The sequence below is a fragment of the Ctenocephalides felis genome, unplaced genomic scaffold (assembly GCF_003426905.1).
Source record: "Ctenocephalides felis isolate EL2017-DRISC unplaced genomic scaffold, ASM342690v1 CF-g0.4_SCAFFOLD_00845, whole genome shotgun sequence".
Classification (NCBI taxonomy): Eukaryota; Metazoa; Arthropoda; class Insecta; order Siphonaptera; family Pulicidae; genus Ctenocephalides; species Ctenocephalides felis.
In genome coordinates, this window is record NW_020536999.1 from 53826122 (window position 1) to 53851773 (window position 25652).

The window sequence follows — 25652 nt, forward strand, 5'->3', positions numbered from 1 at the left end:
TCTCATCTGTGAAATATAATTAATGTTTGAACTGTTTTATATGAAACATGTCTAATTCTCATCTTATTCTAGATTATTTTTTTGGTAATGGATCCACGTCATGGTGAAATTTCTCGAGCTATGCGTACCGTGGATAGAGCTTTGTATTTTAGATAAATTAGATTTAAAACCAGGATCTCAGGATATTTTGATGTAAAATCGTTAATGACTAACATAGGTGTTTGCAATCACAGTATTCAAGACACTCTTATAAAAATACATAACGCAGTCTGTAATATGTTGCCTGGTGAGTTAAATTTTAATTTCAAAATTATTATGTGGTGGTTATACTTCTTTATTTTATTTTCTGAACCATTTAATAATTATTGCAGGAGTTCCTACAATAAAAATTATTTATTGCTTGATGTTCTCTATAAATTTTTTAAAATTTAGATTAAGTAACATCAGTTAATTATTAAAACTTTATATAGTAACTTATTTATGTTAAAATTACTATAATTTTGTTTTTATGGTGCACCACATTATTTGTTTCTTGAAAACAAGTAGTAGAATAATTTTGGTATATTTCGAGTTGCTGTAAAAACAGAATTATTATATTCTGAAAGTTAGGGTTTTTATAACTTTTAAATGCAAATAATCAAATCATTCACTTTTATAAGAAAATTAAGATAATGTTTTTTTTTTAAATTAATTCATTGTAAATATATTTTAAACTTCCCGAAGGAGAAGTTTGTTTTCATCAAAAAATCCGATTCGCTAATTTTGTTTTCTCGACGAATGAGACTAAATTTGGAAAAATGTATGTGTGTGTGTGTGTGTGTATGTGAACAGATTTTTGCCGTAAAATCGACGTTTCTCAAAACGAATAGACCGATTTCAAAAATTTAAAAGCCACTCGATGTATCGCGATGAGTGTGATATCAATAGAAACAAAATAACTCTACAAATTAGTAAATAACAGCTCTGTTTTTTGCGTAAAGTACTTATTCAATTTTTTCTTTGTTTCAAGTTACGTGGAATAAAAAACGAAATTATCTAATGTTCAATCCCGTAGCGCAAACCTGCGAAAGATTAAATTAATTATTGGGCATTATTGACGAAAAATTGCGAGCTGATTTTTGTTGAAACGGAATTTTTTAAAAAATATGAAAACAAATTATAATCGAAAAAATGAAAAATGGGGAGTCAGAAATTGAATTGTAAACTTTTTTGTTGCAAATGTTTTTATCTGATGAACTTTGAATGTTGAAGACATGCGTGGTTAAGGTTATGGAACTGGAACAAATATGAAAAATGGAAGCAAAATTTACTTTGGAACGAAAATCTTAAGGCTTTTTTTATATCTTGTGGTGTCCATACTCTAAATTTAATTATTATTAACTATGCAGAAATAATACATATCAAATATAATTAGTTTTTTTTTCAATATAGTTACAAGAAATGAACTATTTTCAATGAACTTTCTTAGCATTTTTTATTGATTTTCGGACAATACTTCTAAAATACGTTAAAAAATGATCACAATCACAATTGACACAATCTCATACTCTGAATTTGACGGGAAAGCAAGGATGAATACAATGCGGGTCTTGCGATATCAATAAGGAGAAGTTTACGAAGCAATTTTGGATATTGTAAATAATAAATAATTAATTTAAATTAAAATTTAAAAAATCCAACATGAAATATGAGTGTTATAATTGAAAATGAAAAGCTAGTTTTTTTTAGTTCTCTTTGACATGATTTGCTCAATAGAATAAATCGCATAATAAATAAGTAAAATGTTTCAAAACCTAAATATTAATATTGCACATACGTTAAAAATAATTGAAAACTTAAAAATATTTGATTATAGTCAACCCGCGAATGGCATCGATTTTTTAAATAAATTTAAAATCAATGTACTTTATATGCTTTTAGATTTTATCTAATTTTTTGTGTACTAAATCGAGATTAATTAATATGATGTAGCTTAAATGAAAGTTTCTTGTTGATTTCAGAGTATGAACAACCTAATAGTCATTATTTGTTAGATGCTAGTTTTCTTACTGCCCAGCAAATCAAAAGAGGCACACCGCTGAATATTGCATTAATGACTTCATGTTGTGATCTATATATAAAATCAAAATCTAATTATCTTAATTCATTGATTTTGAACAATTTGTCAAACAGTATTCAAGATATAATTGAAAACTATTCATCAGCTAGTTACAAATTGTAAGTAAAATTAAAAAATATGTAATTTGTTCATAAATTAAAATTATACTTTCATAAAAGCTTGAATCAAATATTATGCTACGAATAGTAAATAAGAAATCTTTATAATTTTTTTTTTTTCAGTGATAATACTTTGGACATAAACAACTTTACCCTAAGCTCACAAAGATTAAGTGAAAATTGTGTCTTGTCATTAGTTTTGCAGCAATCTGAATTATTTTTTAGTCTTCTGCGATGCAGCATGGATAATTTTAATAAGACAGAACTAATAAATTTTTTGTATCGAATTTTTCCCGCAAGCTGTGATTTAAATAATATTGATATGAATATTATTATGTATTTCTTATTGATAGAGATCTATCAGATGTCAAGTTTAGATGATGTGAATAGTAGATTCTTTTATATGGAGACAAATTTGAAGAAGTATTCAAATATTAATGCAGATAGTACAACATTTTACAGAAGTATTAACAGAGCATTTTGTGATATCATTAAAGAGTCTAATATCTTGAATCAAGCTGATATGGTTTTGCCTTGGGATGGAAGAAACGGTATAAATTTCTCATGTACAAAATTAAATGTTAGCAGTTCTAACAAGATTCTTTTACATCTATATTACACTGTGCTTACAAATATTGAACACTCAAAACAAAACACATTAACTAAAAGTGGGATGACTAATTTAAAGTCAAAAACCATTACTGTATATGAATATTCAAATGCAGTTTTACACAATCAGCTCACAGATACAATAAATTTGCCATTAGTTAAATTTTATGTAGTTCTTCTTAAATACTTTGATAGTTTTGTCAATACACTACTTTCTGATGTCAATTTTAATCTGAGCACTCAAAAATGATAGATTTATACTGTGCAGTTCAATGGAGATTCAGATTTCAAAGAATTGGTAGTTCAGTATAATTAATAAACTAAATAAATCTGTGAGTTTTATAGAAAGTGTAATAATAGAACTTACTGTGCATTATCAATGGTTTTTAAATGGTGTCTTAAACCATTTGAAACAATTAAATATGTTAATAAAAGTGAAAGCTACACACATTTAGAACAATTGAGAGTGGTCCTGTCATTAGTTAATAGCTCAGTTAATAAAGATTGCACTCCATTACAGAGCTTACGAAAACAATTTAATAAATTGTATAAAATGTTGCCATATTCATCATTTATTGAAGCTGATTTATTAATTAAATTAGATGAACTAAATAAGAAGCTTAGCCTCTGGTGGCACATGGATCAATCACATATCACTACTATGAATTCAAGAATAAAAGTACTATGCCAAGAAGATGGTTTCAAAATGCACGATTTATTAGTAGAAGCTTATTTTGAAGTAAAAAATAAAAATTATGAATTAGTTTCTAATATAGTGCATAAAATTGAAAAGTTCTGTATTGATACCATAAAAGTTGAAGACCAATTGTTACCTAAGCATCATTTCAAAAAACAGCTGTGGACACTGCAAGAGTTTTATATATTTTATGCAATTAATTATATGCTATCCTATTTCCTAGAAAAATCGAAGTCAATATTTGAACAGACAAATCCCATTAATGAAAATTTAGTTATGAAATCTTGTTTCAATTATATAATTGATATGCTATCCACGAAAAAACAAATTCCTCCAAAATTTATACATCATTTGAAAAATGTGAATGACACTGGTACCTCATCAAATTTGATCAATGCAATTAATTCGATAAATGAATATGAGATGAACTTTTTGATGACTGTTTCTTCTATTTATGTTGAAAATCCAGGAGAAGATATGATAAACATGGCAAAGCATTCTCCATTATTAATAGCTATAGTAAATGATATTATATATCCAAAAAATAAACAACTTGATAGCTTAGACACAGTTCTTGAAAGAAAACAGCATTTGACTACTATTAATAAATTATTATATAATAATATGGTCTTGGTCAATTATGTCAATGTTTTGGAAGAGAATGCTCAATATATTATTAATAGCTATAAATTATTAATTTTAGAATTAGCAACATGTCTTAAATTATCATCAGTACCATTTAAAATTGCTGAAGTAGTCAATTTGTGCAATAGAAAATTGGATTTATTATTTGTTGGCCACAATGATGTCATTTTGAAACAGAAAAATAATTTTAAACAGGCAATAAATAAATCTCTGATTGTGATGAAATCTTTGGAAGAGTTAGTCAAGATTAAACTTAAAAATTATGAGTGGAAAATTGAAATGATATATCAAGTTGGTTTGCTAAATATATTCATTGGACTATTGAAGATCACTTTATTCTGCAGTTTAGGTCCAATGGACTCAATACAAAAACATGGACTCAAACTACAATATATTAAAGAAGAATTATTATCTGCAGAAAATTTTATACTATCTGGAAAACTAAATGAATATATTAAAAACGGAAGTTTGGATGTTAAACATGATTATCACAAAAAGCTCTATGAGTTATGGAATAATTTAAAATTACGGGAACAAAAACTATCAGAATTTCAAGCTGTTCGCCCCGTTCTAAATTATTCATCTCTGAGTAAAGATTGTGAACATTTTATAAAAACTATAACATCATCTGAATTTGTGTTTGATCTTCTAAGAAAAATTGAAAAATATAAAATTTTGCTATATGATGGATGCTTTGTAAACAAAAATGATACTTCAGAGAAAGGTCTAGATATAGCAAAGCAATTATTGAGTGAAATCTCATCTTGGAAATATTCTCAAATTCGTTTTAAAAATCATATCAACACAAATTTTATGTCGTATCCAGATTTAATAAAACCAATATCATATGCAGTATCACACTTAGTAACAGGTGTTCAGGGCCTAGAGGAAACATTGATGAAACTCATTTTTGAAATGAAGAGCACTATAAGAGATAAAGATGAAATATTAACAAATATTATCAAATTTCCGTTTGGAAATATTGGTTCAAAATGTTTTGTTAATGACTTGATATCAGGAAAAACTTCTAAACTTCTAAAAAATTATAGCAAGAATACCTTAGGATATAATCGAGATAATTACATAATAATGCTAAATTCATTGAAGGAAATAAAAAATTACTGCATTGCCTCAAACTCCTTAAGCCCCAAGTTTATGGAATATATAAATATTATACTTAAAAATCTCGTATGCCAATGGCAAAAACAAGAACAAGAGAAAGAACAGAAGAAAATTGAAGAAGATAATTTGTATGTCACAAAAGTTAAATGCCAAGAGGAGGATGAGGAACAACGAACTTGCAAAGAAATTCAAGAATTCTTTCCTAGTTTCTTAAGCTTAGATTTTTATGATTTTAAATCAGATAATCTCAATAATGTAGCTGAAAAAAACAAAGAAGCAAATATGAACACGGATTTAATAACATTTGATGATATGACATTAATTAGTAGTATTCACATGGATTTAATGTTTGCTTTTACAAAAACAGATTGGTTGTGCCCTAAAAAACATGAATTAGACATTAATTATGTTGATTCATTGTTGGAGAGATATGAGATTTTCAGCAGGATCATAGGTGAATCAATTAATGGCTGCAATTCGGATATGGATGTTAAATTATTAGCTAGTTTGAACACAATAACTAGTGTTATGTTGGATAAATTAAATAATAAAGACAGTTCATATAAATCAATACGTAGTAATCAGTATGATTTTTATTCTGATAGCAATATTGCTATGGCCCGAGGAGCACATCAAATATTATATGCTATTCTTGATGTGGTTAAAAAACAATTAGAAGATTGGCCTGAACATCCAATTTTAAATGATATTGCTACCATAACAAATAGAGTTTTAAATTTTTCTGTAAACAGTCCATTGTCTAGGTTCTTAACTGGTATTGAACTACTCAGAGACAAAGTTGAAGAATGGAATAAGAATGCGCATAGGGAAAACAATTTGAAAACTCATGCTTTAGAACTTGCTCAGCTCATTATTGACTGGAGAAAATTAGAGTTAAATAGTTGGAGAGATTGCTTGAATATTGCTCAACATCGACAAGAAGCTATTGCATATAAATATTGGTTCTTTATTTATGCTTTGATTGATCAGTATTTTTCTGAATCACAATTACTAGAAGAAATAAATAAAGCTCTCAAGCAATTTATAGAACTATCAAGCATTTCAGAATATAAGATACGTCTTCAAATATTGAAAGCTTTCCATTGCCATATAACATATTTTCCTACAAGCAATAAACGTGATGAACTTTTATGTTTGCTTTGGAATTTACATCAATACTACAGCCAGTTTATTTCTATTGTTGAAACTCAGTTAAAAAAATTTAAAACCCCAATTGAAAAAAAAATGCGCGAATTTGTAAAAATTACAAGTTGGGATAAAAACTTGAGCTATTGGGCTGTGAAAGATAGCGTTGACAAAACACATAGAACATTGCATAAGCATATTAAAGAATATCAAGAAATTTTAAGAAAACCAGTTACAAAATGTTTATTTGACAACTTAATGTTATCCAATGAGAATAATGTTGGAGCCTGGGATCGTCCGCATAGACAATCCAACCAGTATCAGTATATGACTGAAACTTTTAACTACATTGCTAACATAAAATTAAAACGTTTCATTGTATCTGAAGTTACTGAAAATAAGATGACGCATGTTTTTAACAAAGCAAGAGACATTAGTAAGGAATGCATTTTATTATGCAATTATCCATCTAAATTGCAAACAATAGATGTTATGTTGACTGAAATTATTGATACCAGTGATCACTATAGAAATTTAGAAATAAATACAACTTTACCTAAAAACAAACAAATTTCACAAGCTAAGAGTATTTTGCAGCAAAAACGGAAGGCTTTGTCCGATTTATTCAAATATCTTCAACAAATTGGACTTTCATATAGAAGTGGTCTATTGGAAATTAATATTCAAGGCGATGACTTGCTAAACTTTAAAATAAAACCAATGGATATTGAAGTGCTTGTGGGCTGCTTGAGTAGCAGAAAGTGTGATGGTATTTTACTCGCTGTTTGGGATGGTTGTGATAAATATTATTTCAGATCAATTGCTAGATATGTAGGTCTGATGAATGTAATGAAATCCCCAGCTCAAGACTTGGGAATACAAAATATTGATCGGTGCAAAGGATTTGCAGCTGATACAATACTCTTAGTTCAATCACAGAAAGAACTGTTAACCACTGCCTCACATAGTCTAGTCATATTAAGGAGTCAAATTGATTTTATTTCATCTCTTGAGGAAACTGAATTTACAGTTAAACAATCATTTCTAGAAACCCACCTTATTGCTTTAGAAGATACATTAGTGCATATTATCTCAACTATGAAGCAATTCAAAATAACTTTAAATTCAATTCCTTCAGATAAACTTGACCAAAGTATAACTTCGGATGTAATAAGTTTTGACAATATTTGTTTCAATGATTCTAGTATTTTATTGTGTAAAGAAGATATTTTGTGGTGTAATACAATTGATATTGTGAACAATATCATATCTAATACCGAAAAAACATTAAATTTATTGATTAAGCATAAATGTACTATGCCATTAATTCTGCATGATTTTAAAAAATTCAAATCTGTGTGCTTCAAGCGGTCAACCTTATACCAAGTGATTGTAAATGGATATATTCATGTTCGTAGCATCTGTAAGGAACTTGAAGCCATATTTAGAAAATTCGAAAATGATGTATATATGCATCCCATGTGTTTGTGTGTGCATGATTTACATAACTCTATTTCTGAAGCATTAATATCATATGATAGTGATTCAAAATGTAATGAAGATAAGGTTACATTGGCAGAGGATTTGAAATTGGTTTTTACTTCTAATACTGATAAACTTATAAATACTTTACAAATATCTCTTCAAAGCATTTATAAAAAGTACTTGAAAAGAAATGAATCGCACACATCAAGTGAGACAAAAAAGAATCAGCAAGAAAATGTAAATGATGCAGTAGCTGATGAAAAATGTATCAAGCTGTCTGATATTGAAACGAATCATTTAAAGCAAATGCATTGTGATTTGGTTGAAGATATTAATTTATTGAATGTGAAAAAAATAATTTTGCTAGTAGAAGATCTTTTACAAAATGCAGTAACCTTTGTCGAGTCAGGAATTTTTGATACAAGGTTAAAATCGCTGTTACTTCAGTGCAACCCTATGTTGGAACAATTAGCTTTATTAGCTCAATATTTTTTAACACAGCAAGTAGCTACTCACCGGATAAGTTGCAAAATGTTGTCTATTCTATTGAATATTTTCAGTGAGCTAGGATTAAAGGTAAGAATTAGTAATATATTATATATATATATATATATATATATATATATATATATATTGAATTTACATTGAAGATAGATATAGTCTTGAAACGTCTATAATTTTATGAAAGTTATGCAAAAAGCAATGTGTAGTGGGTTCATATTTACATCTTAATATTTGTTCCACTCTTAATACCAAATCTTTATATGTATATATATATATATATATATATATATATATATATATATATATATATATATATATAAATATGTCAATAAATAGAAAAAGATATGTATGAATTATTTCAGGGATTTTGTACTCCTCCTGAATTCTCTGACGAAATTGACCAAGGTGATGGAAAAGAGAACAAAGGTGGCATGGGACTTACAGATGGTGAAGGCGAACGTGACGTTTCCGAAAGAATCGAGAATGAAGATCAATTAGAGGACGCTCATAAAGAAGGTATGGAACAAGAACCAAGAGAAGATAAGGACTGCGAAGAAGAGGAAAAAGGTATAGAAATGTCGGATGACTTTGATGGTAAACTTCAAGATCTTAAACAAAATCCTGACGATGAGTCTAATGGAAGTGATGAGGATGAAGGCGATGATGCTGATAAACAAATGGGTGATACAGAAGAGGGAGCAGAACAGTAAGTAAATTCTGTAGATTATGTGTACAAAAGGATTTATACTTGATTAGATACTTACAATTTCATTATTTTAGATTGGATCAACAAATATGGGGTGAAGATGAAGATGATAATTCTAAAGAAGAAAGTAAGGAGCAGGGAGAAGGTGGAGAAGGTCAGGATACTGGAGAACAGGAAATGGGCGTTCAAGAGAACGAAGATCGCACTAACACTAGCAATCGCGATCCCAAAGCTAATAACGATGGTGAAGAAGGTATTTCATTCAAAGGAGAAGTTTGTTTTCATAAAAGAATCCGATTTGCTAATTTTATGTTTTCTCGACGTTTCAAGCCATTCTGAATCGAATGAATTTGGAAAAATTATGTATGTGTGTGTATGTTTATTATTTTTTTTGTATAGCGAAGGAAATGCCTTTATGCATCCCAGACTGGTGTTTTGTGTGGGTATGTTGGACTCAATACCGCCCTGGTATAATACCGACTAAAACCTCCGCTTTGCCCTTGCCTCAGGTATTCACGGAAACTGCCGTTAGGCATTACTTTGTGGGGGAAGGATCTAGAATGTTATAATTTTGTGTGTATGTGAACAGATTTTTTGCCGTCAATCGACGTTTTCTCAAAAACGACTGGATCGATTTCAAAAATTTAAAAGCCTCGATGAGGACTAGCGTTTATCAATTTTGCGCGACGATCAGCCAAACCGTTTCTTTATAAATAGCAGAAAAGTGAGAAATTTTTCGTCCTCGTTTTAGTCCGCAGTTCTGAATCGATTTTGAAATTTCAAAAGCCTTTCGAAAGATATTGGTTGGGAATCGTGCTGATGAGTTTTTGGTAGAAATCGGCCGGGCCGTTTTCTTGTAAAAAGAGTTGAAAATTTTTTTTTCGACGATTTTTATTATTTTTTTGACGGTAGATACTATAGTTTTCTAGATCATACTGAAATATTACGGCCCTACGACAACTCATTTAGCTTTAAAAATTGGTCAAAGTTTGCAAAAATTAGTATCGTTTTTTTGGCATTTGTCAAAATTAGACCTTTCATCGACGATTGCTCAAAAACGCCTGAACCGATTTCAGAAATTTAAAAACCATTTGATGTATCTCGGTGAGGATTATCGTTTGTCAGTTTTGTGAGACAATCTGGCGAACCGTTTCTTTGTAATTTGGAAAAAAGTGTTAAACTTTTCGTCCACATTTAAGCTCATACTACCGAATCGATCTTAAAAAATCAAAAACTGTTCGACAGATATCAGTTTTTGACGTTTGTTAAAATCAAAATTAGACGATTTACTTGGTATAACGATAGAGTACTTGTTCTAAATGAACATGCTAAACCATTAAAGTCCTATGGTTCAATTATACAATTTATTGATTTTTGAAAATTTGCTTTTAGAAAATACTCCGAGTTAACGTGTTTGTTCGTTTTCAATTATGTGTAATAAATCCACTCAGAATACTTTTAATGACTCATAAATTAATTTATTTTTTATTGATTAAGTCGTTTATTTACACATATCAGGAAGTTCACGTAACTTGCCTCAAGGCAAAATACCAATACCAACTAGTTTTTCTTTGTTTCATTTTTTGGAGATCATATATTTCATTTGATATTATTTGCAATTAGAAGCCGATTCTAAGCAGCAAAAGAAAGAAATTGATGACATGCAAGAACCTGATGTGAACGATGATCAAATTAATCCTTATCATGGTGATTTGAAACCGCCACCAGAAACAGAAGCTTTGGATCTTCCTGAAGATATGCAGTTGGATGAGGGTGATGTCAAGGAAGAAAATGCAGAAGAAAGTAATCCCTTTGATGTAGACACAATGAAAGGTATATATTTCATATATATGATAGGTAAAGCAGTTTCTTTAGAATTAGTAGAAGGTACGAAATTTTGCGGCTTTCGCAAAAAACTGATTTTGAAAGCTAAAAAACCGTCCGAAAGATACCATTTTGTGCTAATTAGTTTTTGCCAAAGATCGGTTAAGCTGTTTCTTTATAATTAAATGTTAATTTCTTTAAGTTTTTAATAAAACTTAACACGTCGAAAAAATTCATTAAAGTTTGGATCAATCGGCCGTGTTTTTAAGACATACATGCGCGTGTTACAAGAGTGTTATAATTAATACAATTACAAATATTATAATTTTGTTATAGATTAATTCAGATTAGATTAATATCAGAAAGGTTCACCCAACTTGTCTGGCAAAATGCAATGTACACCTAGTTACTTATTTATTAGCAAGTTTTAAGGTTCAATTTGTTAAAATTTTTGTATTTTTTTTTTTAAAGAAGATGTTAAGCCTCCGGCTGAAGAGATGAATGATGAAAAATCTACTGAAAAGCAAGAGGAGGATACAAATCAGAAAACAGAGCAGGATTCGAGTGATGATGAAGGCGATTGTGAATTAGATAAAAACACAAAGAAAACACAAGAAAAAGGTAAATACACTGAAATACTAAAATAAATGAGTTGAATTAAAGTTTATTCGACTGAAAAGAAATTTTATAAAATTACTTTTTCTGATAAAATCGTTTTTAGTGAAAAAGTGTTAGTTGTATAATCATACTGGTAATTAATTCTCCTTTTTCTTAATTTTTTTAAAAACTTTATAATATTTTGTTTATAAATTTCTAATATTTTGTTATATATACCACTCATTTATCTTAATCATTTTCATTTCGATTATATTGTCATATTTCTGTAATGTTATTTCTTCCACAATTTTATTCATTTTATATAAATAATCCACTATTTTCTACTTTACTTAAATATATTGTTTGTTTAAATCTTATCAAGATCATGTTTCTTGACAGATGTCCTGAAGATGGAATTTGTCCAAAACGTCGACAGTAAATAAATAAATAAATGTTTTTTTAAAAAAACTTTTGTTTTACATTACTTCTTGGATTCTTTGTTCAAAGTTCTACATATATATATATATATATATATATATATATATATATATATATATATATACAGTATAAACACTTTTTAGATGAAGAGGATCAAATGAAGGATGATGATGATACTACCACAAAAGGCTCAGAAATGAAATATGATGCAGAAGATACTCCAGAGCCCATGGAAGATAACAAAAATGATGAGCAGAATTCTGAGGATCAAAAAACTGATACTGCTGCTTCCAATTATCAACCATCTGAGAAAATAGAAGTGGAACCTATGGAAACTGATGAGCAGTGCTCAATTGATCAGGTACCAAATTTTAAAACTCATATTTTTATTTAACATTAATCTAATAAAATAATTTCTATTTAGGCTGCATCATCAATGAAACCACAAGAATTGCCCAATGATAATCAAAAACCGTTTGATAATCCTGACCAAGGCAAAGATTCTGGTGGACAATCACAAGAAGAAAATGTGGACAGCGGTTCAAAACAAAATAATGAAACTAATATAACACGTACTAGTAAGAACACAGAACAACAAGATGTAGTTCAGAAAAATCTGAAAAATCAAGCGTCTCAGGCCAATGAGGAGCGTAGTTTAGGTAAGGAAAAAAATGTTGTAAATATTGTGGCATTAAATTAATTCCTGTGCTATAGTTAAAAATAACTCATGACAAGGTAAATGCAATATGGGAAAATGTGAGTGTTTTAAAGATGTTGTCTATACATTTTCTTCCAATTTGCTAATTTTGTTTTCTTGATACTCCTAATAGTATTGAATTGAGACCAAACTTGGTTAAAGGATGTGTGTGTATGATGTTTTTTTTTATCTTTCGTCGACATTTTCACAAAAATAGCCGGTCCGATTTTAAAAATTTAAGTCGTTTGGTATAGCCGTTAGTACTTTTCAGTTTTGTGCGACTATCAGAAATGTGTGAAAATTTTCTTCCACATTTTAGCCCACAATCTTGAACCAAAAACTGTTTGAAAGATATTGGTTGGATATTGGATTGATTAGTTTTTGGCAAAGATCGGCCGGGCCGTTTGTTCGTAAATAAATGTTGAATAATTTTTTATTTTATAAAGAATTATCAAAGTTTACAATTTTGCCGTGGTAGGGGGCGTCCATTAATCACGTGTGGTTTTTAGGTGGAGGGGGGGTTTGACAAAAAATCACGAAATATCACGTGGGGAGGGAGGGGTATAGTAAGATATCACGTGTATTTATTTTTTAACTGTTTTTTTTTTTTGAAAAATCAAACATTTTCAAAAAAAAATTACTTCATTCAAGTACATTATCATTACAGTGTTTTCACATAACTAAAAATACACGTGATGTTTGGTGGGGGTGGGGGTAATTTTGAATATCACCATGTATCACCAAGGGGGAGGGGGGGTCCAAAAATCCTTAAAAACTAGCTCACGTGATTAATGGACGCTCCCTTACGTACATTTCGCAGATACAGAGCTAATTTTGCAAAAAATTGTAGTTTTTAAGAGAACTAAGGGTCCGATTTGAATGATTTAGGTGATAATAAAGATAGTTTTGAAAAACATCTTAAAACAGTGGATATAAATGATCAAGAAAATGAAAATGATAGTATCAATGATGAATCAATGCAGAAAGCTGACATGTACAGGCACATTAAAGATGCTATGGAATCTGATAAGCAGGTAGGAATATTGCAAGATTAAATGAAATACAAATTATAAGTTTAAAGTTATTTTAGATTGCAGAAATGCATATAATTGATTGAAATTCTAATTGCAGCAGGTGATGGATACTGCAACATCACAGCAAGCTCAGTCAAATCTAGTGGATCTAGAAGAAAATGATAAAAATGAAGAAATAACTGAGGATGATGATGTGCTAATGGATGTAGATTCAGAAATAGCACAGGATCTAACACAAGAAGAATTGCAGGCTCAGAAATTAGATTCTAATGATAAAATAAAAAAAGAACAGAACCAAAGAAAGAAAGTTGATAATATGAATCAAGAAATTGATACTGAGCAAATAGAAATAGAAGGTGAAAAGATTCTGACCTACAATGTGGAAAGAGTTGCTGAAAATACATTTTGCACAAGGTCAGTTTGAATCACACATATTACATACCTATTGTGTTATGTATGCCAATTTATCAAATTCTAATGTTATATTATTTTGAAACTGGTATCATAGTTTTGAAACTGGTGAATTATAAAAATAGATAAGGAAATGTTCTGTTCGACTACTATTACAAACTTGTTTATATAACAATATTATTCATTCTATTGTTTTCTAAAACTATAGTATATATATATATATATATATATATATATATACATATATATATATATATATATATATATATAAATATATATATATAAATAGTTAAATTTTTAAACATTTTTATGCAGCATGGATATTAAAGAAGATTATCACTCAGAAACCAACTTAGATATTTCTCAAATAGAAGAGATAGAACGAAGATTACAAGAAAATCTTTTGGCGTCTTACGAACACCAGGTAATATATTTATGGTATCTATCATTAATTATATGAGCAGTCCCATAAATCACTTACAATACTGCTAATAATATAAAGACTGTCTGAATGTTCAAATTATTCAAAGAAAGAAACAAGTAGTTCTGAATAGTTTTTGATGTTGTGATAGTAACTATGTTTTTTTTCTCATATTTTTTTTATTATAAATAATGTTTTTAAAAATTTAGCCCATGGGTTCTACTGAATGGGAAAAATTATGGTGGCGCACTGGTAGTCAAGCGCGTGAATTGTGTGAACAATTGAGACTGATATTGGAACCAACACTAAGTGCCAGGCTGAAAGGGGATTACAGGACTGGACGTAGAATAAATATGCGAAAGATTGTGCCATATGTAGCTAGTGAATTCAGAAAAGACAAGATTTGGTTAAGAAGAACCATGCCTAGTAAAAGAGAATACAGGATTATCATTGCTATTGATGATTCAAGGTAATTTTCTTTTTTTACTAAATTTTTTCATAATTTGTTCAATTCATGAAACTAATATTCAAAGTTGATAACTTTATTTTTAAAAGTAGTAGACAAAATAATTTTTCTTATAAATTTATTACATAACAAAATATACTACATTAACATTTATTGCTGTTATTTACCTATAATTTTATTCCAATCTATTTATCTATTTGATTTTCTCTAATTTATAGCTCAATGAGTGGCAACCAGTCAACCGAAATGGCATGTGAAAGTGTAGCTCTTGTTTCACAAGCTCTCACTCTACTTGAAGCGGGTGATTTATCTGTTTTGAGTTTTGGTGAAGTTCCTAAAATTATTCATCCTTTCCGAGAACAATTAACATCTCAAACTGGATCAAGAATAATTAACCAACTAACCTTCCAGCAAAAGAAATCTCACTTTGCGAAAATGCTAGACTTTGCAGGAATCATGTTCGAAGAGAATTCAGGCCAAGCAGCTGACTTACTAATTATTGTTAGTGATGGATGTATAAGTAGTGAAAACCAGGAAACAGTGCGTCAGGCCGTGCGTCGTTTGCGGCAAGCGAAAATATTTATTATATTCCTCATTGTGGATAATGTGAAAAACAATGTGAGTATTTTATACTTTACAGTTACACAATTAATAATGATTTTTTAAGAATTGATATTAACTAAGCAAAAAATATGTTTTCAGTGTTCTTTAGTTGATACTCGCATTCCTTTGTTCAATGATAAGCAACAACTTATAGGAATGCAATGGGCTATGGATGTGTTTCCATTTCCATTTTATCTATTTCTGCGAGACCTCTCTTCCTTACCATCTATACTCAGTGATGCCTTGAGACAGTGGTTTGATTTGACTACAAAAAGTGTCATGTAAAATTTAAGATAATAGGATGTAAGTTGTTACCGTAATATTTTTAAAATTATTTATGTATCTTATCATGAAGTGTATTACATATCAAATATATAAATTTATTGCATGTATCTATCACCCAAACCTATTAAATACAATTTAATAGATTGGATATAAAGTTGAACTTCTTGAATATATTTTAAATTGATCAATTGAAATTAAATTTTGTTCTACTGCACTTTATTTTGTATACTATTATATTTATCGAGTTCTATATGCCCGTTAGTAATTATGAGCAGAGAGTATTATTTTGTTTCTCCATATTATTTGACTTAAAAATACTTTTTTAAAGTCTCCTCCATTTCAAGAGGACTAACATTTGGTGAAAACCGTTCAACTGGTTGTCCATTTTTATCAATAATAAATTTTGTGAAATTCCATTTTATAGTATTCACAATAGTTCCAGGCTGTTTAAGTTTAAGATAATTCCATAGGGGATGTGCATTATCACCATTGACATCAATTTTCTCAAAAAAATCAAATTTAGCATTTCTTTCTGCAGCAAAGCAAACAATTTCTTCCGGAGTACCCGGTTCTTGGTTAAGGAATTGATTACATGGGAAAGCCAAAATTTTCAAACCTAATAAAATCAATTTATTTAATAATTTAGTTATGATTTTCATAAATGCTCAAAATGTTAAATATATGTATATTGAGATAAAACATGTTATGTTACATATTTCCACTTAACAATACAGTGTACAAAAAATCAATATCTGAATAATTCTTTTGAATACCTTTACTTTCTCCATATTTTTCTTGCAATTCTCCTAATTCTTTGTAATTGTTTGCAGTTAATCCACATTGTGAGGCAATATTAACAATAATACACACATGACCTTTATATTTTGATAAAGAAACAGTATCTCCTTTAATATTTTTTGCAGAAAAGTCATAAATGGATTTTGCATTGGCGTAATCTGCAGGATTGGTAGTAGTTGCCATTGTCGCTACACTAATTGAAAATTCATAATAATTGTGACTATCATATGAGTATTCATTTTGAAACCTACTTACTTCGGAGAGCAAAGGCGTAATGCTACGAATGCAGCACTTACAAAGCCTAGGGATGTTAATCGAGCCATTGTAAACCTGCAAATATATAATATAAATACACATACATACATTTATATATATATATATATATATATATATATATATATGTATATATATACACATATACATCATACATGTATATATATATATATATTAGGGTGGTCCTTAAAATGGTCATTTTCGAATTTCCTTGCTCCCAGGTGCTCAAATGATTCCAAATAAATAAAAAACAATTCTCTGAAAATTTTAGCTCTTAATATTAACGTTTAGAAGATAGAGCGCAATTCAGTCAAAGTTTTGTATGAAAATAGCATGGAAAAATTTTCAAAAATTTTAAAAATGTTTTTTAAATGTAATTTAGCGAACAAATGAATGAATAAAACTCATTCATTTGTCGCTAAGTTATACCTAAAACATTTTTTTTTAATTTTCAAAAAATTTTCCATGCTCTTTCCATACAAACTTTGATTGAATTGCGCTCTATCTAAACGTTAATATTAAGAGCTAAAACTTTCAGAGAATTGTTTTTTATCAATTTGGAACTATTTGAGCCCCTGGGAGCAAAGAAATTCGAAAATGACCATTTTAAGGACCACCCTAATATATATATATATATATATATATATATATATAAATAAATGTAAATATATGATGCACTGTTTATACATATATAATACATGAATATGATGAAAATCTATCGATTAACTTCTGAACATTTTAATATCATTATTTTTTATTTGAATTATCTTTTAAATTTTATACTTCTCAGACAGGCAGAAGTGCCTGGTATGAGAGATCGTACAAAATATTTATATATAAAGTAATTATCATTACAATATTTTATATCATTTATTTTGTAATTCAATCTTTTTATATCATTTATTCTATAATTCAAAATACCAAAGATATACCAAAACAATAAAAATATGTAAATATTTACTTTAATTTTATTAATTGCATAAAAAAGGATACAAATTAAATAAATAACACTGCAAGTGACAAATGAAAATAGATGATTTTGAGAAATTTATATAAGAGTATACCAATATAATTACATAACTAGTTTTAAAAGATAATTGTTGATTCAATGAGTAATCTCATATCATTTTTTTTATCTGATTTTTTATTAAATATCAGTATAATGAACTTGCAAAATCTTTCATCATAGGTTATGTTGAATCATTGAATATAATAAAATAATTAATTAGTATCCTAAATAACGGACTAGATTCCTTTATACGTGAGTAATGATTAAAATTAAAATCAATGTACAATGTATAAGAAAATTCTTTGGGTTAAAATGTCAATTTATATGCAAATAATCATTGTTCTCTTGTAATTTAATTTATTTATTTGAGTTGAGTTGAGGTTACATACTTGATATATCTTCAATTCTTTCTCGATGCAGTAATCATAAATAAATTATTGTGTGTTCACTAAACAGCATTGGAACAAATTTCGTTATGATAAACTTATTATAATTGTGTTAATTTTAATAATGAATGTGTAAGTAACATAACAATTGTTAAATGATTGTAGATTTTGCTATGTTGTCTCAAAGTCAAGTATCCCATTTGAATAATGGCACTAATTCTTCTAAGGGAGAATGGAAAGAGCATTTAATTCAAGTTCCTTGGGGACATGTTGCAGGTAAACAATTAAATTGTTCTTATGACATTAATTATTTTTTTTAGTTTCATTTCGTTCCGGATTCAACTCCTTGTGAATTATAAATTATAACTTATACATATAATGCGGAAACAAATTTTGAATTTGTTTTGCATGTAAGTTTTTCTTTTTGTTCAGATTCGAGGCCCAATACATTTTTTTGACAAATTCCTACAAATGACAAATACTTCATTCAATCAATCAATAATTCAGTAGAATATATAAGTAGAATTACATATTATGAATGGAATGGATATTTGTGAATTTGAACATGCTTTATTTTTGCACTTCTCATGAAGGATCTAATTACTAAACTAGGTGAATTGTCTTATCATCAGTGCAATTTGATGTCGAATGCTTTCATATTAAATACTTTATAGTTTATATACTGCAGTACGCACTCTTTGTAAATAATATATTATTTACCAAACGCACTCTTTGCAAAAAATATATTATTTACTAAAGAGTGCGTTCTGCAGTATATAAAGTATTTAATATGAAAGCATTCGACATTAAATTGCACTGATGATAAGATAATTATAATCGTTATCCATTCCATTCATAATATGAAATTCTACTTACATATTCTACTTAAAAGACATGTCTTTTGCAAAATATTTATTTGGATATGTTAAATATTGAACAATTGTTTAATGATAATTATTTTCTAAACTTATTTTAAATACAAAAATCACTTTAACATTATACAAACTGCATCACTATTTATATAAAATAGAATTAAATAAAACAAACTATTAATTATATTAACGAGCAATGCTCATTTTTAGTTATATAAGAGCAACTTATTTTACTAATTTTTGATAAATTCAAAACACTTTAATCAATCAATTAATATTTAGAATTTTATATTGTGAGCGGAATGAATAATTAAATTATTTAAATATGAACACTCTGTACATAATTTGTCTGATCATTTAGCAGAAAATTTAATCTTACTAACTCTTATATAATTTTATTAACAATCTATAACGTTCTTCGAGTGTTATTTATTAGACATGTGCACATACTTTTAATTTAGTTTTCATTTCTTTCATTTTGCATTAAATTTTCATCATCTCATTTCCCTCAAAATTCATCTCATAAAGTACTAAATTAAATAAATACATATAGTTACTATTCATAATACAATATATTAACAATAAGTAATTTCTTTGCTGTAAAATTTTACCAGATGAGGCAAATGATTTCGATTAGATAAATTAACATTTGCAATATATTTTTATAGTACTTTATCAAATAAAGTTAGTGCAAAAATATAATGTAGTGATATATATATATATATATATATATATATATATCCAGTAATAATTTCTTTTTTTCTCAGTAATAATTTAATATAGTGTAGTGTTATATATATCGGGTTTATAATGTTGTAAACTTTAGCAAAATTTTATAGAATAGATTATATATATTTTATAGATAGATTAATATATGTATACGTGTGTGTGCGAATTTTATTCATTATTATAATAGTTTTTACTTTTATATCAGGTAAATGGTGGGGCGACTTAAATCAACAACCCATTCTCTGTATTCATGGTTGGCAGGATAATGCAGGGACATTTGATAATCTCATCCCATTACTTCCCAAAAATTTATCATTTTTAGCAATTGATTTACCTGGCCATGGTCTGTCATCTCACTATCCAAGAGGGTTGCATTACTATTTATTTTGGGATGGCATTTCTCTGATTCGCCGTATTGTTAAACAGAACAAATGGACTAATATCAAACTCATGGGACATTCTTTGGGTGGTGCTTTATGTTTCATGTATGCAGCAAGTTTTCCAGAGGAAGTGCATAGTTTTATCAGTCTTGATATCTTGGGACCCACCATTAGAGATGTTGATAACACTGCAAGTCGATTGGGCGCTTCAATTGATAAATTTTTGAAATATGAAACTATTCCAGAAAGCAGTTTACCATTCTATGACTACGATGAATCGTTAAAGTTAGTTTTAGATGCCTATGAAGGATCTATAACAATGGAATCCTGTAAAGTTTTAATGAAGAGGGGTATGGCACATTCCCAAAATCAAGATAAAGATGGCTATCATTTTGCTCGTGATTTAAGACTTAAAGTATCACTCATGGGCATGCTTTCTATAGAACAAGTATTAGCTTTTGCATCAAAAATTGTTTGTAAAGTATTGTGCATACGTGGAGTTCCAGGTATGAAATTTGATAAACCAGAATATTTTCAATCTGTGGTGGAGAAAACTCGTGAAAGTTCAGAAAGATTTGAATACCATGAAATTCAAGGTACACACCATTTACATTTGAATACTCCAGAAATGATATCAGAAATTATTACTGAGTTTATAATGTCGTAAACTTTAGCAAAATTATATAGAATAGATTATATATATTTTATAGATCGATAGATTAATATATGTATTTGTGCTTTCAATGGTGATATTATTTATTAAATTTGCTTTTAAAATAATATAGATGATATTATAAGTTGGTAGTTCAAGTGTAAGTGAATTGTAATCATATAAATATATTTAGGTGAAAGATACATATGTATATTGTTTTATTTAATTTATAGTTTAATAACACAATGGATATGTTGAATACTTTGTATATTATTTACAGTGAGTGCCTAGCTGTTTTTTATAAAACATTTATTTGGGCATCTGTTTAATGTTAAGAAGACATTATAATATAAAGTTTAGAAAATATATTTTCTAAACATCTCATTCATTCATATTATCTATATATTGTGAAAACGTGAAAAAATTTCTTGTTCCTCAGTAATAATTATTTTTACAGCTTTTAATTACTGTCTTGCTAAACTAGTGCTCATGATTACAATTGAGGTATATTATTTAAATAAAAAGTAAGAAATAAAAACTTGCTTCGTTAAAAAACAAATATATATATATATATATATATATATATATATATATATTTATATTTATATATATGAAGCAAGCCCAGTCTGTGCCAACAATAATATATACCAGTTATTATAACATATTTATTATTACAAGTCATTTTTCCATTATAGGAGATTCCAAGTTTTTTACCCTGAGCGTTTTGCTTATTTATCTATGATCCTGAGTATCTTGTAAGTGTAAACATTGCAGTGGCCCACTTCCAACGCAGACTTTAGTAGTACCTTTTACCTTTACCTCTAACTGGTTCTTTTATAGTTTCACACATAGATAAAAGAAGAGTATTGTAAGTGGTTTCACAGTTACAATTACACACAGTTACAATTACAGGTGAAATAGATTTGAAACTATCTATCAACATCTTATATAAGTAAATAAACATGATGACATATCTGTACATGAATATTATAATGATGTAAAAAGTAAGATACTATACATAGATAAAAGAAGAGTATACTATACTATTTATATACTATACTATTTATAAGATACATTTGTATCTTTGAGGAGAAGTGAAACGATAGAGTAAATGTTTATAGACTAGCTTTAATTGCATATGATATTCTTTATATTGTCTTTTGTGCAATGAAATATATGTCCCAATATGTCCATTATTATTTTAGATTTAAAATGTAATTGATATAGTAATCATATTATTATTTATTAATTAAGTTAATTATAATTATGTTCTGGCAAATTAAAATTGTATATACAATTCTAATCGTAACTTACTTATTTCTAAAATTCTTTAAAAATTGTATTTTCATGAATACAAATATTTTCGCAAAATTAAACTTTCTGCTTGAATTTCGCGCTTTAAGTTTTACGAGATAAGATAGCGGTTATTTTGTTAACTTCATTCACTTCAAATGTCAAAAAGATTTTGGTGAATTGACATGCGTTCTCGTTAATTAAAAGTTTTTAATTAAATTAAACCCTTGATTGGATCTCGTTAATTTGTACATCAAATTGTTTAATTAATTCAGTAGACCAATCTGATATACAAAAATCATCGCGAAATGTCAATAAAAAATAAAAAAAATGGATATGTGTGAAGTGCTTGGGTGTACCTTGAATAGTTTTATAAGTATCTCTTTCAGGGCTCCCATTTTGAAGCAATATTATAATGAAACATTTTATTTACAGTGCTAATGTATCCTTTATCTATATATATGCAATTATCAATAGTATAATTTATATATGTGCTCTTGTAGGTTATACTTATTCACTTCCACCACATATCTGTTATTCGAAAATTAAATTCACAAAAGTCTCTATATGAGTCGTGTGTTGTGTGTTGTGTAAAGACTTTACTCAGACAATTGCGACATGTCGATTGTTATGTAGTGGTTCTAAAGTAGTTATTTTGTGTCGAGTACTTGAGATTCCTGGCAGATGCTCCAGAGGTGGTTTGTGTAATGGCTATGTATTCTGGAAGCTGCTGCCGATTCACAACAATGTAAGTGCAAAACATGTTTTTTTTTACAAATCGAGTCAAAGAATAAGTTTCAGGAATCATATACAGGCATTTATCTGATGCACCGTTATGCGAATCTGTGTTATACGGGACAGAGAATTAGTACAAACAGAGGGGCTAAATATCATGATTTCTTACAAAATATTGTTTTATTTAGTAATTTTTTAAAAGAAGTAATATAGATTACATGAATAATATGATTTAGTCATAATTAACAAGAGAGCGCTATTCAACACGATCATTTTTTTTCATATATCCTCATGTTCTATATTATCAACTAAGTAGTTTTCTGTACTACCTCCAGATCCGTGCATTATTTTATGCAAAAAAAATATATTTGCGATCTTGCTTTTAGTTAAAAGATTTTTATATATTTACCACATGCAAAGTTATCTTCCTTAAAATTTTATGCTCATTTTATTTAAAGGATCTTTGTTTAAGACTGATTGACTAATTGTTTGGATAAGGCTAGATTTTTTTTTAATAGAATGTATGGGCTCAAATAATAAATATCAAATTAGTTATGTTTTGCATTAGTTTCATCACTTTTATTGAGCTATTGTAAGGCGATTTTACTAATTTTAGATTAAATGAAATTTGTTTTTCATAGGTTTTACTATATTTTATATTTTATTAGGGTTTTGCTCAATTCTCAAATCGTTAATTGCATTAATATATGAATGAATATTGAATTAATATATGTATGAAAAAGTAAATTCGAAAGTCCTTTGATATCTTGTCCTTTATTTATATGATATCCGATAAGCAGTCTGTATATGTTTTATGAAATATTTTCTGGCTCGTGCATCATTCATATAATTATGTACATATATCTGCTGAAAATATTGTTTATATTATTATATTTGAGTCAATATAACTTTTTAATAAGTTAAACTTGGAAAACTTTATTAACGCCTTTTTCAATGCGTAAAATACAATAAATTAATTTGGCAGACATATGTGTAAAAGACTAAATTCTTATTTAATTTGTTACGGGGAAAACATGTTGATTCAGCTTTTTTAATTTACTTATGAATTAAAATTTTATGAATGTTTTAAATCAATATAAAAGATAAAAGTTTGTACTTCTCGTATGTATCACAGACATTGAAAGTAATTTATATTATGACAATTCCATAATAATATTCCACCAGGGATTCCTTTGCTCTATAAATAACACTATGAACTGATTTTGTGTGGAATTCAGAATTCTTATATGTATATTAAATTTTTGTTACCAAATTATTAGTTAACCAATACAGCTTTTTGTAAGCATCGATTACTCATTTGTTGAAGAGGCCCTAGCATTCTTCCTTAGGTAACTCCTAAATTGATGGTATTTTATTACAAATTACAAATTTACTTTGTTACAAAAATCTCTTTTTTTGTGACACCTCTTGTTCATTATCCTTCGGAAACAATTTTTTAAATTACATTTCCAGTATCAAGAATCATGTGTTTTCCCTGTAGCGATATTGATTGCATGTACATTCTTATTTATGGATAACACGATTGTTGTTTTTGATCAAATTATTTCAAATACTCAATACGACTTACCAAATTGTTAATTGAATGCAGCTTTTAAAAGTCTTTTACTGTAATTTTATTTTAAATTTATTCAATTATATTGCTGCAATATGATAGATTTTTATTTTTTTTATTATTAAAAACAATTTTGATCAAGACTTGCAATCAAAGTTTCAAAGAGTTGACTTGAATGATTAGACAAAATATAGTTTAGTTTACAAGTTTATTATTCGATTCAAGTTGTAAAAATTATTTAACTCGATTTCTAAAGGATAACAATCAGCTTTAAACAGTTTTCGAACATTTTTCATTATTTCATTTTACAAGTTTTATTGAATTTCTTTTATGGCTTTTTCTAATAATTTGTATATTATTCAATTCAACTAAATTTGTTTTTGTCTCGATTAATTGTAAAGGTTTCAAATGTTTTATCAAGTCATATAAACAATTTTGATTCGATTAATATCATTTCATTTCATCGATTAATTAAATATTTCTCATGAATAATTTTTTTTTCCAAGTCCAAATTTTCTGATTATAATTCTTTCGAATAATTTTTTTTTTCTAAGTCCAAGTCCTTTCAGATAATTTTTTTTTCTAAGTCCAAATTTTCTGAAACCTTTTCAATTAAGACAGACGAGTTATTTATGCATGCTGTATTATCCCAAAGCCAACATTCGAATGAATGAGGCTCACATTGAATATTTCACAACGAGAGAATTTTATTGGGGCAAAGTTAAATATTTTAACTAAGTCCCAGTAATTTTTTCTCGTTGTGAAAATTTCAACGTGGACTTGATTTCATTCGAGTGTTGGCTTTGGGAATTGGTGTGAGGGAACACTAAAAAACATAAAAAAGTTTCAACGCTGAACAGAAAAGAGAAAAATTGATCTGGGACTTAGGGGGGTTTTTTTTAGGCTCCCACCTCCCCCTTCTCCTCCTCCTCTTCCTCCTTTTTTTCCCCTTTTTTCCGCTTTTTTTCACATTTTTTTTCCTTTTTTGGTGTTTTTTTTCGCATGTTGTGGTTTTTGGGTAGATTTCTGGGTTCGGCATGCATCT

At 28.1% G+C, this 25652-nt stretch overlaps 3 protein-coding genes across 7 annotated transcripts; 2 read left to right on the plus strand and 1 right to left on the minus strand.

Annotated features, from left to right (window-relative positions):
* The first annotated feature begins 7777 nt into the window (after nt 1-7777).
* LOC113364124 (midasin-like) lies at nt 7778-16967 on the plus strand. Of its 4 annotated transcripts, XM_026606596.1 has the most exons (14): nt 7779-8497; nt 8788-9131; nt 9206-9384; nt 10755-10964; nt 11427-11576; nt 12134-12351; nt 12415-12649; nt 13576-13721; nt 13819-14135; nt 14448-14556; nt 14763-15022; nt 15238-15637; nt 15722-15925; nt 16831-16967. In XM_026606596.1, exons 1-13 carry the CDS (start codon nt 7907-7909, stop codon nt 15905-15907), a joined length of 3345 nt encoding a protein of 1114 aa, XP_026462381.1. In that variant the 5' UTR covers nt 7779-7906; the 3' UTR covers nt 15908-15925; nt 16831-16967. The 4 variants fall into 4 exon arrangements, with proteins under 4 accessions (XP_026462383.1, XP_026462381.1, XP_026462380.1 ...); XM_026606598.1 differs by lacking the exon at nt 16831-16967 and having other exon boundaries at nt 7778-8497; nt 13822-14135; nt 15722-16022; XM_026606595.1 differs by lacking the exon at nt 16831-16967 and having other exon boundaries at nt 15722-16022.
* LOC113364133 (probable phospholipid hydroperoxide glutathione peroxidase) lies at nt 16216-18452 on the minus strand. Its single transcript, XM_026606614.1, has 4 exons — nt 18377-18452; nt 16961-17035; nt 16681-16898; nt 16216-16523 (listed from the first exon to the last, which is right to left on the minus strand). The coding sequence occupies exons 2-4, from the start codon at nt 17026-17028 to the stop codon at nt 16216-16218; spliced, it is 594 nt and encodes a 197-aa protein (XP_026462399.1). The 5' UTR covers nt 17029-17035; nt 18377-18452.
* On the plus strand, nt 18200-21038 carry LOC113364130 (probable serine hydrolase). 2 transcript variants are annotated; one of them, XM_026606608.1, is made up of 3 exons: nt 18200-18239; nt 18539-18649; nt 20180-21038. In XM_026606608.1, the coding sequence occupies exons 2-3, from the start codon at nt 18547-18549 to the stop codon at nt 21019-21021; spliced, it is 945 nt and encodes a 314-aa protein (XP_026462393.1). In that variant the 5' UTR covers nt 18200-18239; nt 18539-18546; the 3' UTR covers nt 21022-21038. The 2 variants fall into 2 exon arrangements, with proteins under 2 accessions (XP_026462393.1, XP_026462394.1); XM_026606609.1 differs by lacking the exon at nt 18200-18239 and adding an exon at nt 18250-18356.
* The last annotated feature ends 4614 nt before the right edge of the window (nt 21039-25652 follow it).